This window comes from Apteryx rowi, unplaced genomic scaffold (assembly GCF_003343035.1).
Source record: "Apteryx rowi isolate R43461 unplaced genomic scaffold, aptRow1 scaffold_38, whole genome shotgun sequence".
In the NCBI taxonomy this organism is placed as follows: Eukaryota; Metazoa; Chordata; class Aves; order Apterygiformes; family Apterygidae; genus Apteryx; species Apteryx rowi.
In genome coordinates, this window is record NW_020450307.1 from 1,240,551 (window position 1) to 1,257,060 (window position 16,510).

At 40.8% G+C, this 16,510-nt stretch overlaps 2 protein-coding genes across 5 annotated transcripts in view; one reads left to right on the forward strand and one right to left on the reverse strand.

The window, feature by feature from the left end:
• The window catches only part of MTOR (mechanistic target of rapamycin kinase), a 70,475-nt gene that overhangs the window by 21,695 nt on the left and 32,270 nt on the right, over nt 1-16,510 (forward strand). The gene's annotated exons all lie outside the window — the stretch shown is intronic.
• Nucleotides 1,279-6,430, reverse strand: ANGPTL7 (angiopoietin like 7). The gene is made up of 5 exons (XM_026074108.1): nt 6,007-6,430; nt 4,157-4,257; nt 3,630-3,824; nt 2,553-2,751; nt 1,279-1,448 (listed from the first exon to the last, which is right to left on the reverse strand). Exons 1-5 carry the CDS (start codon nt 6,386-6,388, stop codon nt 1,279-1,281), a joined length of 1,047 nt encoding a protein of 348 aa, XP_025929893.1. The 5' UTR covers nt 6,389-6,430.

Below are 16,510 nucleotides of genomic sequence, written 5' to 3' on the forward strand. Positions count from 1 at the left end.
TCTTTGTGTATCAAAAAGCAAATTAGGGAGCAAAGACTTGGAGTAAGGCAGGGTTAAAAATGAAAGAAAATTTATTAGAAATGAAAAAGTTCAGAAATTTAAAAAATCCGTTTTATAGACCACAGTTAAAATAGTTCCAACTATAGTTCCACACAGTTGGAATTTACAGTATGAATAGTGAAACGTATATAAGGCAATTCCTAAGACACCTCTATCAAATTTCACACAAGACAGAACAATTTAAATTAGATTTAAGCCCTCTTTAAGGTGAATGAAAATAGATATATTAGCTATAACCGTCTTTTCCAACATATTCAAGCAATGGTTTAGCTGCTGGAGGAGTCTTTTTTTAACAGTTATTTTCAACCCAGTGTTATGTAAGGGAAAAACAACATACGGATTTTCAATGTAAAATGTCCAGGTAACTTTTGGGGGGGTATTCAAAGCAGATCTTAATATTGCTCGGTGTGGTATCATGCTAGCAAACATTCCCATATGTTTTAATAATTTTTCTTTGGCATTTGTGGATTCTCTGGTATGTAGTAGTGTTTTGCTTATGAACACAGTGTTTTTAAGTGTTCGAGTTAGGATTTTTAGATTTACTCTTGTATAGTACTCTTATGTTCTAACCTGAATGTAGTTTGGGGGCAGCCAAGAAAGCTGCATTCTAATTTATCAGTCTTTGTGGCTCTATCACTATCCGCAGATCACCCAGCACATATGAGACAATTTTGTCCTCCCAGGTAATATCATCTGCTGGCTGCAGCTCTCCATACTTACTTGTGGCAGCAGCAAGAGATGGCAGTAAGACTTCAGGAGAGAACCTGGATGGTACTCATTATCCAAATGTTTTGAGTGTAGTTTTTCCTTTCTGGGGGTGTAAGTCATTTACTATGCGCTCAAGAACAGTTTATTGGGGACACTTCTGATAAGCTATTCCTCTGTGGTTTGAAACCAGTATGTCACTGTATGATATGAATGTATGATGTGAATCTCTCTTGGAAGGGGTCACTCAGCCACTGTTCTAGCCTATTCTAACACAGTATTTATCCCTTTGGAAAGAATCTTAAGAGGAGGAGATAAGTGTGAGCCCTGATAACATTAGTTGCTTGGCTGGTGTCCGCCTTGGTGGTGTTGTGTGTATAGAGCCAGTACGTAGCTGTTGCGTTAGCGCCCATCCTAGAGGAAGTGGACAATTGAAGTGGCTGGTTTTGAGCTGTCGGGGCCCCCTTCTGTGCAGCGGTGTCATGTAGCTGTACAATCGAATATTGGTTCTCTCTAAGGTTTGAAATCCTCTGGCCGTATCTTCATCTCCACTCTTTTCAGGGAGTAGGTTGATCCATGCCAGCCATACCAGGTGATGCCATCCATGTTTTTGGTGTGTTCTCCTTTGCGGTAGTAAACCCCATTCAGATTGGAATCTGTGCAGCAGTTGTACCAATATCCACCTTTTCAGAAAACAAATTAATAGATTCCTGATGAGCCATTTTTTTAAAAACAGGTACGTTCTGTGTTTTTTAATATGAATTATTGCCCTTCCTCAAGGAGAGGGGTGGCCAGAATGCAGCATTTAATCCCTGGAAGCTATGTCCCTAATAGCTGGCATTACAGACTAATTCAAAGCTTAGCATCTGCTGAATGATTCCTTTAAGAGTCCAGGCATATACTAAATGCAGAAAGGCATTACAATTACATAGTCAAATTTAGTCCAGTAGCTTTTCATTTAGTTATTTTTTCATCTTAGAACGTTTCCTTGCCATTTTTTTCTGTCTCTGACTTTGAGAGTTAATACAGGAAACTAATTTGGGTTCTTAGCTTGGTCATTTTAAGGCAGTTGGAAGGTTTCTGGGCTCTGCAACTAAGCAACATTTTATATATATAAATATATATATATATATATATATATATATATATAAAAATATGTTGCAATGGGGGCAGAATGGGAAATTAAAAGGACAAGATGCAGTGAACAAGAAATTATCTTTGTGACAGACCTCATATAAAGATTCTAAACTGAATGGAAAAGAGTAACTTCATTAGGGGCTCTTAATAGAGTAAGAATAAAGATGAGAGTTCAGGTTGAACCTTGAGGTGCATGTATCTCTCCAGGAAAATAATCAAAAGTCCCTAACATCTGTATTATTTGGAACTTGAAACATAATAAAAATGTAAGAAAAAATTAAAACCTTGTAGATATACAGGAGTAACTTCCTGCATCATTGAAATACATCAGCATCTGAGGTAATCTGGCAGATAAATCAAGTAAAATGCACTAGATAACAGTAGGCGTTGGTGAGATATTGAGCAAGGACATGAGAGCATACACTAACTCATTTGAAAAGTGCTCGTGTCTATAGCATACAGGCTGGCTCTGCGTAAATCGGCCTTAACCGCCAGATTTCCCATGTAACAAATGTGTGTGCTCCAGAAACGCTCACCGGTTCCCTGATTTGCCACTCGGATGCTAGTTACTCAGAAAGAGGGAGTCTTAGGCTCTTTGCAGACTGCCCGGCAGCTCGCTCAGGCCAGGAAGGCGTTTCCGTGTGCTTTACCTTTGCGGAACTGGGCGCAGTCGTCCACGCACTTGTCGTTGTCCTTGTCCTTTGTGCTGAAGGCCGTGTTGTTGTGGTACCTTAGGGAGTCGTGCCCTGTGTTGCCGGTGTAGTTCCCCACGAAAAGACGGTAGCTGTTTAATTCGTTGCTCAGAGCGAATTGTTTGTATTGTGCGTAGCGTATGTTGCCTTCCCAGTCCTGCCACAGAACAGCGAAGAGGAAACAAGTTCTATTAGAGTAGCTGCTAAAAGACTCTTCCTCTGTATTTACATACAGTGCATGCTATGTGTCTCTTCTGTCCTAGATTTTTCAGGTGTCTTAGAAACAGACTACAGAAACTTCTCTATTAAGGAAAAAAAAAAGTTCCTTGAGCAACCAGGGCATCATATTTGCAAGTCACATCTGCACTGGTATTAAACCAGTATTAAAAAATGCTGGTTTGAAAACCTGGTGTGCAGCTCTTGCATTCGACAGCCTTGTCTTAGAGTGACTTGAGGTAGCACACTATTTCTTCCCTGAAAGAGTGACTTTTGGATATAAAGCCCTTCAGCTCTTCCCCCCCCCCCCCCATTATACATATCTCATTCCTCAAAGCTATTGTAGCAGCTGTAAACTAATCCAAGTCAAGACCAGGCAGCCTTTAATACACTGTAGAAATTGTTCTAGGGTGATACAACGCAAACCCTCTAGTACACAGACTGAAAGGAAGTGTTACAAAAGGCAAAGACTCAGAGTCTTTAAATCTTTATCAGGCATCCCTGTGAATCTTTAAATCTGAGATGGTCAACAGTTTGATCTCTGTTTCCACTGGATTCTGCAGGATTTTCTAGAGCCTACAAATTCCCTGAGATGCAATCTGTATGCAGACAGAAGATTGTCCTAATGACTTTATACAGTGGAGAATATACATCCGTCCTATCCTTGAATCTATCACTAAGTCCATCTTACCTCCTTCTCTTATAATTAAAGCATGCAAATTGTTTGGTTCTATGGAGATAAGAGACTCTATCTGCTACTAGAGAATCTCTCTGTACAGGAAGGTTTTTAACTGCTGAAATTGAGAGAGTATTAATTACCTCCAACTCCACTCGCAGAACAGTGGGACGTCTTGAAAGCCGGTAGATATTTTCGTTTCCCAGCCAAAAATCTCCCCGAATACTGCCAAATCCTTCCCTGTATTGCTTCCAGTCCCTATTGAAAGATGTCAAACCAACTTTGCGTCTTTGGATGATAGTCCAGCCTCCTCCATCTGTCTCCATGTCGCAGAACACCTGGAACGGGAGTGAATGCGGTGTTTACTTATCCGTAGACTTAGTAGGGCTCAGTGCTGTTGAAAAAGACAGGATACTATGTTCCAGATTTCACCTGTTAAAGAACATACTGCTTTGTTTAAGAGTTGTGGAAAAAATTTTGACTGAACCACTTTTCCCTCTCAAATGTACACTCTTCTCCTCTTCCCCAAGTCTGCCTACATACAGATGCCAATTCAAAGTGCATCACTCARTATGTGCTCTGCTGTTCTCTGCAGTAAGACTCCAAGATAAATATTTTTTTATTATATTTGAAAAGATATGTAAAATAACTGTATACTTGACATCCTTACCTCCAGATCTGGACTCCCAAGAAATTCATCAGGGGGTAGCTTATAAACACCAGAGATTCGGTAGTTCCTCTGATAAAGTGATGAGCAGTCATAGACAGCATCTACTTGAATCAGAACCAGAAAATAAGAATATGAACAGCATGGAGCGTTCCACTATAGATGTGGTTTCTGTAAAGCTGAGTTGTAGTACAAGGGGTGATTAAGTGAAGACGACTCCCCCAGGGTCTAATCAGTTTCTGAATGGTTTCGTTTTGATCAATGCATGCATTGGAAAAAGAATTTGCAAAAAAAGCATGCCTTCTTTCTTTCTTTCTTTTTTTTAAACAGCAGCATAGAAATCTCCTATCTAGAGACATGTCTGCTTTCTTTTCACATTGCTGCTGTGTGCTAGGAGGTGAGATGGTATATATTTGCTCTCCCCACAAATAATAAAGGCTTATTTGGCAGAATGGCCAGGCATGCTGCAAGATGCTGATTTTAATTGTGCGCTTTAACCGATTAGCTGAGTTTGTGAATGAGGCGTATTTGCTCAGCACTTTTTGTACCGGCGCCTGTGACCGAAGGTGGTGGCTTTTAGCTTCAGTGAATCTGTCAGTCTGTGCAAGCCTCCTTTTCTCTCTGTGCAGGAGCTGACTTGAAGGCTGCTGATATGCACAGCGATTCTTCTCAGGGCAGAGAAACTAGCTGAGGCAAGGCTTTATCCAGCCTGACAGCTTTCAGTATAGTACAGACTAAGTTACTCTTACCTGGTGGGGTGAGACATGGCTGTTTAAATACCTTCTGGGCCAGTTTCTTCTGTGTGCTATTTTATTTTTCCAAACCTTTATGACAGCTCCAATGAAATTCATTATGGTAAAACCTTTGTTTAAGACTTAGTATAAACAGTGAGCAGTGTGTCAAAACCAGCTAAGCTGTACTGTTTGTAAAGCAAAATTTAGTAAATTTAGAAGTTTTTGGGAGGCAGGGTGGGGGGGGAGGGAAATATTACATTACAAACCCAACTATATCCTGGACAGCAGCATTCCCTTTAAGGAAGTTTTAAGACTGTTGAAGTGATTTTTTTTTTTTTTTTTTTCTCCAAAGAAGAAAAACTAACCAAAACTTAATGATGCCTTTTGGTTTTTTAGCTATTAAACTATTGTTTTGCAGGTAGCTGAACTACAGAATACACCTGCATTCTATGTCTAATGCAGGCCTGCGCAATCACTATATGCAGTGAAGTTTTCCCTCAGGGAAGAGAAAATTTTGAACTTTTGAATTTAAATGTATTTTGGCTAGACTTATATTAGAGAAGTTGCATCTTGCATCATTTACAGTCTTGAATTTTTGAGACTTACCATTCCAATAATGGGTTGCTTTTTTGCTCTGTTTCAGAGATAGTCATAAAGATACGATTACAAATGTCCAGTAGTGCTTAAAAAGCATTTCTGATTGTTTTAACAGCCTCTGGTCCCCCCAACAGCACTGTGGACTTTGAGGATATAACTGCCAGAGTCATTCTCTGCCAAAGCCAGCTCCCACTCTTTTCAGATTGGTACTGTAGTGTTCAGAAAATGTGATGCTAAACTGAATCCCTCACTGCACAAATACAGCATCTGTTCAGCTCTTCCATTCTCTGATATTAGACATGCAGATATTAAAACACAGCTGGATTTTTGGACTTTTGACAGATGAAGTTGAACTGTTTTTTTTTTTTTCAGGATCACCTGCCTGCAGAAATACTCTGACCACAAGTATTTAGTTTGCATGCTTACTGACTACATTAGTGGGACATGCTAGCATTAGGAGCTAGTGGTTAGTTCATTTTGTGCATTAAGAGGTGCATCGGGGAGCTTGGACTCCCTCCTTACCAGCTGAAGTTTGTGTGACCGTCTGAGCTGCTTGGAGTTGCATAATGCCTATCTGGTTGTTCATTTCGGAGTATTTGCTCTCGGCGTCAATGAGGCGGGACTCCATCTGCTTGGTGCTTCCTTCCAGCTCCATCACCTGCATGACCACGTTCACCCAGTCGCCCTCCTGCTTCTTGCTCAGCTCCTGCAGCATTCTGCTCAGGTTGGCCAGCTGCAGCTTGAGCTCTTTAATCTCATCGCAGCAGCCTGTCATCTTGGACTGCGCGTTCCCATTGACTGTTCTCCTTTTAGGAGGCTTCTGCAGCAGTGCTGCTGGATAGATTGCCACAGACACCGTGATAATGCAGAGCCACACCAGCTGGGTAGTGGATCTTGCTGGCATTTTTGCTCAGAGCAACAGGAAACTTCCAACTGAATGCAGCTGGGGTAGGTATGAAACTTTCTGCAAGTGCTACAGCTGACTGGTACCTAGCTCTCTTCCGGTGAAGTGAGTCTCTGAAGGTGGAGCCTGAAGAAGTGGCTTTTTTCAGTCCTCTCCTGTAGGAGTCTGTGAATGTTGGAAGTCTGTTTCAGAGCATCTTAAATACTTTCTTCTGTCTACCTCCACTGCCCTGCAGCTATGTACAGCTTTCTGGCCCCTCCCATTTCATCTGTTCATGTCAGGTGTTTACAGGGTGAAATTTGAACAGGCTTCAGCCAAGAAAATTTGGGGGGAGCAGGGGAGACTTCACTCGCTTCTGTCCTGAAGGTGTGGGGGAGAGGGCTAGGAAGTGAGCAGAGTTTCCAGTAATTGTTGCCTATTGGATTGTAGCCCTCTCGGTGACTAACTCTGGCACTTTAGTAACATGGGAGCATTAGAGGTCCAGGACATGAAGGGGCTGTCCAAACAGGATGAGTGTATAATAGTTCAAGGAAGGTAACTGCCTGGCAGATGCCCCTAGCTGCAGTAGTCCTACTAATATATTTCCTGGAAGTTGTGGGGGGTGGTTCTGTGTCTGCAGTATTTCTTAATCTGGAGAATATTTTAGCCATTTCATCTGTTCAGCCTCTGAACCTCCTCTGTCTGGACACTGTTGTCCCTGGAGTATTTATTTTGTAGAATTGAGTACTGTTCTTCTTAGAAATGAGATCTCTAAGGGTGGAATGGACAGAAGTCTGCAAAATGGCTAAGTCAAATCCTGTTCCTCTGTTTACTCATAGTGGAAGAGGACATTCAGTAATGCTGAAAGACAGAGTACTTAAAATTTGACAAGAGGAGATGGGTTTTTTGCAAGATATATTATCAGTCTGTCAGACTCCAGTGTTGTGGAGGCCAGGTTCTTAATATGATTTTGAGAGGAAAATACTTCTATGTCCACAGTTATATTAAGCGTAGGTTTAAGAATAAATCTTAAATCTTCAGACATTCAGAGTATAGGTCAAGTATCAGTTGGCTGAGATAGTGATTTCCAGTCTTCTCTTTTGTGTTCTTTAATAGTTAGCAGGTTGATATAGCTGTTTGATCCCAAAGTGGAAGCGTTTCAACAATGGTGCAGCCTTTTTCAAAAGSACAACAGCTTTTGTTCTAGATCCTTGCAGATAAATTGTTTCTCCACAGGCAGGTTGTTCTGTAACTGCTCAGCACGTGGATTCTTGCATCTTTCTGCAAAGTTCCTGACTGGGACAGAGATAAGATAAAAATGAAGTGGTAGATGGCTCATGTGTTTGCTCGTTTGGAAAAATGCCATAGAAGTTGGTGTCCAACAGGGAAAAAAAGAAAAAGCTCATCTTGTGTTTATTCTCATTTCCTTTGTAAAAGGAGCAACTGAGCCATCCTGTACCATCTAGAATTCTTTCACTGGGCCAAAGAGACAGCAGGATTTCTGTTTAATCAAGATTAGAAAAGCCTTGTTGATCTGACAGTTCACTTCAGAGCAATGGGAACACAAATTCTTGTAGGTGCAGCCTCTCTTGCCCCTCGGCTTTGTTACGCTTGTTGCTAGATGCCTGTTTCCTGGTCTGATTTGCTTTCTGCAGAACAGCAGTGAGGGACCTTTTGCAGAGGGTGCAAAAATTTTGGAAGATGAAAGCACCAAAGCGCTGGAGGGATGGAATATGATTACAGATGTTGCCTGTGCTGAATTTTCTTGGAGGGGGGAAGAGAGATCAGAGTTAGATCTCTGAACAGTCAGTGTGGATGTCTTGAGTTTCATCATGGGTGACTCTGCCTGTGTGCCATACTTCAGGCAAACCCCCCTCTTGTCTGTAGTATTAGCATGTGAGGTTCCCGTGTGGTTTTGGTGACCTGAGATGTTGCCAAACTGCTTTGGTTGGAATGTCAAGTACTATACTATTTGGGGAAAGTACGAGGATCCCTGTATTTACAGCAGACCTTTGGCTTCACTTGCTTTTTCCGGAAGACTTCCATAGCAAAATTACTTTTTTTACTTCAGAAAGTGCCACTGCACACAGACGAAAGCTTGACCTTTTTGTTCTGCCTGTAATCCTGTCTGAGCCCTCTTCCAGCTGGAGCTTCTGTCATTCCCGGGGCAAATTCTTCTCAGGCTTTCTGTGATGAGAAACATGTTTTGTTGAAGTTGGAACAAAGAATAGGACAGGCCAAACTCTGGTTTCTCTACCCCAGAGAGCCACCATGCTAAGACCCCTATCCTGCTACATAGGACCCTGGTCCACCCTGCTGCTGCTCCACCTTATCATAATGCTTTATTCTTTGTCCTGTAGTCTGTGAACTCCTCTCCCCACCGCCCCGATCACGAGGGGCAGATCTGGAAGAGAGAAGACACTTGTAGGTCCTTGCATTCTTTCTTGATTTAAATTTTGGAAGGATCCAGGATTTAGCCAAACTCCTTGCTGCATTCAGATATAGTTTTGTAAAAAACAGTGCAGAGAGGTCTCTGAATTCCCTCTCTATACTGAAGTATTTAAGTGGAAGTGAGACAAGGGTTTTATTTTGGGTTCAGCCCCTAAATTGTGTATCCTAAGGCAAGCCATCTGCTTTTTGCATACTTTGATTTGCTTGTTTTAAAACAGAGGTGATATTCCTTTAGTCTGTCATTTTGTCTGTCCTGTGTAAGAAGTAACAACAAACATACTAGGAAAGGAAAAGAGCACAAATGTTTGTRTCCATTGTTACTTTTGAGGAAGAATTATGAGAGGTTAGGGCAGACAAATCTCACTTGGCAGAGAACCTTAGCCTTAATTGAACCTGACTTCTTTATGAGTATTTGCAAGATGAATCTCTCCCTGTTGCCCAGAGAACGGAGCAGTAGCCTCTTAGGCAGCAGTAGCTATTGATGCTAGTCATTACCAGATAAGATCAGCAATAAAAGTTCAGTCTGCAGCAACTGATTCCGCCATTATGTATTGGTGTGCTTCGAAATTGAATTCAGCGTCCCATTGTGGTTTGGAAAGAAGCATAGTTGTGGGCACAAGTAGGGTGAAACTGGTTCCCCAATTACCAGGCAGGGCCTAGTCCGATTTTTTTTTTTTTTTCTTTTCTCCCAATAACAGTTCAGTCATTTGTTTTGAAATCCTTCACTCTAGTTTTTCTCCATTAATAGGGGCAGGGTACATCTTGTATGCTGAGAAACTCTGCTACATGGCACCTAAAATGATAAAATCTTAGTCAAGAACATGGGGCAAATACTTTTTTACTTTATTAAGGACGTAGGTCTGAAGTGGTTGGGAGATTAGAGTCTAAACCTGGTTGCAGTTAACACATACCCTACGCTTGTAAAGTTGGCTGCTGGTTGATGTTACCTAATTAGAGAAGTATATTAATATTACTTAATTAGAACCAGATATGTCTTGTCCCTGGAGGGCCTGATTAAATCGGAGATGGGTGTAAATGACTGTCTTCTCTGGGGAGCGGTTCTGGCAGAATTTTTAGCACATGTGAAGCTGAGATGAGCAGAAAAGCTCAGTGCCCTGTGGCTATTTATTTGGTAGCCAGTCATTGCAAAACAATGTGCATCCAGCAAAAGCTTAGCAGCTAGCGTTCCTGTTGCCTGCTGAGATGGCAGACTGTCCTCAGTTGTTCTCTGCTGGCACACCCCAGGAAGTCCATGCTCTGCAGAACCTCTGTGAAACTCGGTGCTTCCCTCCCAGGCAGCCAGGGAGTGTGCGACTGTTCAGCTCTGGCTTTGGAGATGTTTGGAACGTTCTAATATGCACCTTGCTATAGTTTTACATTAATGGCCAAATCCTTAGTAAAGTCAAATAAAATTGTTGTCTACTGTAAATACTTATTGTAAATATATATGAAGTTATACAATAGGAATAGAGGGAGCAGGTGAGAAAGGCCTGAGAAACAAACCACTGATGCAATTCCTAGAACGGTATGTGATGTTTGCCTTTCCCTACTGGATCTTTTCTTCATATATCCAATACCCAAAGACACTGTCCCTGTGTTTCAGCTTTTTTGCATAAACATTTTCTTGGTAACTTTTTTCCTCCCCGTCTTCATTGAACCTAGTTAATAAAGAGTAGGCGATAAGAAACTTTTTGTAGCATGAGCAGCAGAGCTGGCCAAGAATTTTATTTTACTAATTTTTACTGCCTTTCCTTTCAAAAGTCATGAACACTTTTATTTGATTTGCAACCATTTATATCAAGATTGGAATCTGGCCAGTTTAATGCCTATAAGTAATATGATGAGCCCTTGCTGAAAAGGGCAAGGGAGAGCTAGTCTGGTCTGCAAGCAGTCAATCATCACAGCTGTTTATTGAAAACAACTCCTTGCTGGTATTGATTTCCCAAAACTACTGGTTCCCAGCATGGGAATAATTTTTAGTGGCATGATGGAGATGTATTGTATTTTGGGGTTTGTTTGGGGTTTTTTTGTTTTGTTTTTCTGAAATTGGTTGAATCAAGGCCTCAAGGATGCGTAAACAGAAATAAACCGTAGAATTGGGGAAACTGGCAAACAAACCCAATTCCCTGTGCCAGAGGATTATCTGTTCCCCAAAGGATCCACAAAGCAGCAATGCCTTCCACTTCTAATCCCACAGGCAAGCTCTCCGCAGTTCTCCAGAAAGAAAAACAAGCTTAATTTAGGTGGGTAAAATTTTTGTGAGATATAAGAGCTTTTTAAACAGAGTTGTAGAGACTATAAAAAGAACGATTTAGCTTCTTGTCTAGACTTTGCGTGCAAGCTGCATTATTGCAAAAATAAGGCTCCTTTACCAAGTTTTTGAGATGCTTTTTGCAGATAAAAAAAAAAAAAAAAGTGTGTGTTCCCTCTTAGAAGAAGGTTAGGTTTGGGACCTCCTGAAAAGGTCCTGTTAAAACAGTTTGTGGAGTTYTTGGTTTTGGATGTTTGGGGGCTTGGGGGATTTTTTTGTGTGTGTGTTTTGTTTTGGAGGGTTTTTTTGTTTTTTTGTTTAGAAGATGGGAAAGAATCCTGTGCGCTTTCTCTTACTTCTGAGTTCTTGAAAACTTAATAAATTTTGAGTGACAGAAAATATTGTTGGAGACCTGCAGAGATGAGGGAGGACTGGAAAGCTCCAAGGGCCACGTAAAAGAGAATATTTCTAGTAAACATTAGACGTTATGCCTGGGGTTGATGGAGGAGAAAAGTTTGTCATTTGAGTGCTTTTCCTGCTGAAGACAGCTGTTATGTCAGGAGAACTGTTTTTCATTCCCAATCCATGTCTGGTTTCTGTTTAAATAGCCTTTAAAATATACAAGTGATTGGAGGGTATTTCTCTTAAATAATGTGTATGCCTTTTTTGCAATTCTAGCTCAGAAGTTTGCTGTGTTTTAGATAAACATATATTCATGTTACCTTTCACTTGTAGTAAAATTCAAAGACTTGAGATTTTTGTCCAAGATTCTTAGATCAGGGAGTTTGTCACTGTTTCCCATTGCGACGTAGTTCCTTCTCCACAAAACTTGGGGTGGGACAAACCCATACAAAACTATTGATGGAAATCAGTTTTACAGCTGACTAATCCTCATTTTGAAGGAAAAGGTCAGGATCTTATGTTCTGTTTTGTTGGGGAGGTTTAAGCATTTTGTTTATTGCATACAATATGAAATCAGATGGTAGGTATTAAACCGTGAAATTAGTGCGTTTGTTCAAAGCCTGTCAAAATCTCGTTGCTATGGCTTGGACAGTTCTGTTACTGCTGCAGTCTCCCATTTTAATTGCCTACCTGCAGACAGGAGGACAGCTCTGTCTCCGAAGAGCTGCAGAAATCTCCCGCTGTCTCCCTTGACTCCCGGTGTCTGTAGCCATCTTTCATCCTTCTGTACTGACGCATCTAATTAAACAAGCAATGCAGATGGCTCCTGCTTTATTTAAAAGATTTATATACATATGACATTTAAGAGACTTAGCTTTGAAATATTTTAGTTGAGAGTTTCGCTTCAGCAAAAACGGTTCACAAGGAACTTACCTTTTCTAGCAGCTTCCTGGAAGGAGGAAAGTAGTTGCTGTCCAGGCCAAAATAGTGTGCCTTATATAAAAATTTCAAAGCCTCATAAAAATAACTTAAAGGTGGTAAATAGATACTGTTGAAGTGCATTAGAGATGTTACTTGTCAATCTAACAAAAATCATTCAGGGAATATTAGGAGAAAGGCAGAAATGTAAGGCCTGTGCACTGAATAACCAATATAAGCGGGAAACTACTGGATGTTTCTGATGAAATTTTCTTTCTAATTTTAAACAACTGGAAGCAGATTTCTGAGTATTCTTTTAATTTTGGAGATAAAAAGCAGTGCTTAAATATAACAAACCCTGTATAATGTTAAATGTGCCACGTATATGCACAGTAAGCATAGATTTAGACTTTTTTGTCTTCAGTATCAAAACATTTGCCTAATCTGTAACTCTGGCCTTACAAGAATGCAATACTGGAAGCCTCTGCCAGTCCATACCAGGCAGTATAGCTATGTACTCAGGCCATCCCTGAAAGATCGACTATATAGCTTGTGACCTGTCAAACCTATACCTAAAAACTTCCAGCAAAGGAGATTGCTCGGCCTTCCTTTACGGCCTGCTGCAGAGCCTATCTGCTGTGAGCGGAGGTGGTAGTAGTGGGTTTTGCTGGCTTCTAAACAAAAATTCTTTGATACAGATGGATCTGTTCTACCCTAGGGGATACGGGAGAACAACAGAGAATCTTCCTCGCCTTAATAGTAACCCTCATATCTTGAATTAGGAACAACTGCCACAACACCATCCAGTAAAGAAAGACTTAGGTAACTGTCTGCTGGGTCGGCCAGCAACACTGTTTCTGTCTTGGGAGATATTTTCCCACTTTCTCCTTTAATCCAAAAAGATTTTGTGGTTATCGTTTTCCAGATAGAGGAGACTACATCCCCCCGATCCTAATCCGTGATTCCTAGCAGCAACACTGTGTCTGAAACCCACTGGCAACTTTGCCTGGCTGGAATATTAGTCCCTCGGGGCTGCTTCTGTGTGTTGGATGCTTTTCTGTAAGGTTGTTTGTTCTGTCCCGTCTCCAGCACAATAACTAGAAAACAGCTTTGTCACTCCTTAAGAATGTTATAGGATTTAAGAAGATTGTGCCTGAGGACAAGGCCTCTTCAGAGCGGGGGGCAGCGCTTTAACCTTGGGAAGCTGGAAGGGGAGGGAAGCACGGAAGGGCACGATTTCTAAACACGTATTCTGAACGGGCTGACAGGGCTCTGTTCGGAAATGCTTTTTCAAGAGAAATGCAAGCTGCAGGCCCCCTCTTAGCAAAGAACTTGGACCCTAAGAGTTGGGGGTCTGGTGAAAGCACGCCCCAGGCAGCTGTGGGAGTAGTGATTTCTGGAGCTGTCAGTATACCTCCAGTGAGCAGAGAGCGCAAAGCTGAATCCAGCAGATGAGAGAAAGCAGAAATCCCACTTCTTAAGGAATAATTAAAAAAAAAAAAGTCAAGGTCAGAACTTAATTAATCTGCATGCAATTGAATTTCCTGTAGCYTGTAACACTGAATAGCACAATGATGTATTGATTACCGAGGTTTTATTACTCAGAAGTAAGTCAGTGAACRTTCAGCCATATTAATAAAGGCGACTTTGATCCATGAGCCTTGCTTTGGAGGGATTCTTGTACTTTTTAATGATTGTTGTGCTTCTTGGTGTTTAGGTCCATTTCTGCTGAAACAGTGAATCTTTTTTTTCCTGTTTTTTGTAAGCACTCTTAATTCGCTATATCAGAACACTAAATGATTCACAGGGGATTTGGGGGATTTCCCAGTCACTGGCTTGTTTCTTTTTTGTAATTCGAGGATTTTGTGTTTGAATCTTCTGGTTTATACATAAAAACAGCTTTGTGTTTCTAGCACTTAATTGAAAATCAGTAAATATTTACTGTATCTTTGGAACCGCTTTCTAAAGGATAGTGTTAGCACTGTGTAAAAAGGGATGCCTGCTCTGTCATCTTCTCATGCAAACCTTTATCCTGCTTTTCACACCTCCCACTTCATTCTCTCTGAAGTAACTGACAGGCAACAAGTTGTTCACAGGCTTCAAAGCCTCCTCAAAGTCCATCTCGGTGTGTATGGTGTGTACGTGTGAGCATGATAGCTTGCGTGAATGAATTAGGAGGCAGATGTGAAGAGGTGCTTCACTATTTAAAAAAAAATGGGCAAGTCAATACTGATGAAAAACTATTTTCTGCTCTATTGTGTGACAATTCCCCTTCTTATTTATCCAAAGTGATGTGTAATCAGTTTACCGTTTTATATTTAGAAGAGCTAACATGGCAAGATGAACTTCTGATGTAGACTCTTAAGCATCTTCTCAAAGCATCTCTGGCATATTTGCATGCAGGACTTGGCAAGATTGATTAACAGGTCCACCAAATTACCTAGCTTAATCTCTGCACACTGTGGACTGGATTATTTAATACAAGAGAGTTACTTTATGGTGGATAATGGCATTACAATGCTATATCTACTGTCATATATTCTTTTAAATCAAGGTATTATCTTCTCTTCCCCCCCCCCCCCCCTCCCCTTTCTTTCTCTAAATCTAACAGCACACTGCTTTGGTTAAGTATGGAACATTTCTTTCTACATTGGACAGCCAAGAAAGTACAAAAAAAAAAAAAAAAAGAGTAATTGAGTGCACCAGAGAGCATCAGCAAAAGAGGGGTGCTAATTGTTAAAGAATAAAAGATAATGGCCAATTTGTCAGGAACCATTGAGAAGAAAGATAAGTTGGAAGTAATTAACTGTCTGACATGCTGGAAGTGATGTGTCTGCCAGTGGCTCTTTAAATCATCAAGATATGAAAAATGACAACCATTTATCACTTTTATAAGGCACTGCTGTCTAGCTGCTGTTTGGGAAGTGTGGAGGTAATAAGTTCTTTGACTCTCTTGCTAAAAACAGCACAGATTTATTCCAAGTGCTTCCCAGTTTTGGGTGCCTGTCTTTCGCAAGTGTGATTGTGGTGTCGTCTTAGCCTTTGCTCAGGCTTTGCCCTTTCTGATCACTGTGCTAAATCTCATCTGAATACTTTAATGGCAGCAAAGTGGAAAAAAAAAAATGGTGGCAAGGGAATTAGAAGAAGCAAAAGATCAGAAGAACCCTTTCCAGCAGAGTTGTTGGTGATTCTTTAGGAAGGGAATATCCTTTCCTCTGTAGCTATGCTTCCACTGACGCTGATTTAGTAACACCTATGCCTTGAGCACCAACAGTTCATATGCCCTTTCTCCTAAGAAATAAATGCACCACAACTGTGCATTTCTGGGATATTCTTTTGCTTGTCATGTGAGTAGAGCGCTGAAGTGAATTGCCATCCTACGCAAGTGCTTCCAAAAGGGAATCTGAATACTGGAGGAAAGGCATCATATCACAATTTTTTGCAGCGATTCCTACTGGATCAGTAGTCAGAAAATGCCCTGCAATTCAGTTTTGTTTCCAGCATGCAATGTTAGTGGTCCATTTCTTTATTGACATTGGATCCAGGAAACTAGTTACAATGGTAAGCTAAAGCTGAAAAAAGATTTTTCAGTTAGGTGTGTTTTCTGCTAATACACGTTGAGTAAATTCTTGTTCACACAAGAAATCCCAGAAGTCTCGAGCACAGCCTCAGGTTCTGCTGCATGATCTTTTGTCTCTTGTTTCTCTGTTTTTACATATTTCATGTGCTTTTTATCAATTGTTGAAAAATTAATCTAAAATATCAAGTTATTGTAAAACTTTGAACATAGCCACTTGCAGAATTTCTGACTGTAATGAGCACAGCACATGTGCCGAGGAGACTTGCACATTTTACCTGCAATATTTTTCACACTCTGGCCTAGTGAAAAGTGCCTTACATTGTAAGGTAGTTTGCATGGTTTGGTAGATCAGGAATCACTTTGGCTTCTACTTTTATTTAGAAAGAAAAGCAGAGATCAGCCAGCAAGTACTTCTCCAGAAGCAGAATTGAAAAAGAGTAAGGGGGAAAGGCCGCAATGAATGAAACTTGTCAAGGACATACCTGGTGGAGAGAAATTGGGAGAATTTCACCTCACAAACTATTGGCAACTATTTTTCTCC

Bases quoted from the DNA above. Each gene is read 5' to 3' on its own strand.
- ANGPTL7 (XM_026074108.1), bottom strand. From the start codon at position 6,388: ATGCCAGCAAGATCCACTACCCAGCTGGTGTGGCTCTGCATTATCACG. The intron at 3,825-4,156 runs GTAAGGATGTCA...CTCCCGTTCCAG, and splicing joins TTGGGAGTCCAGATCTGGAG to GTGTTCTGCGACATGGAGAC. The intron at 2,752-3,629 runs GTAATTAATACT...GTTCTGTGGCAG, and splicing joins TTCTGCGAGTGGAGTTGGAG to GACTGGGAAGGCAACATACG.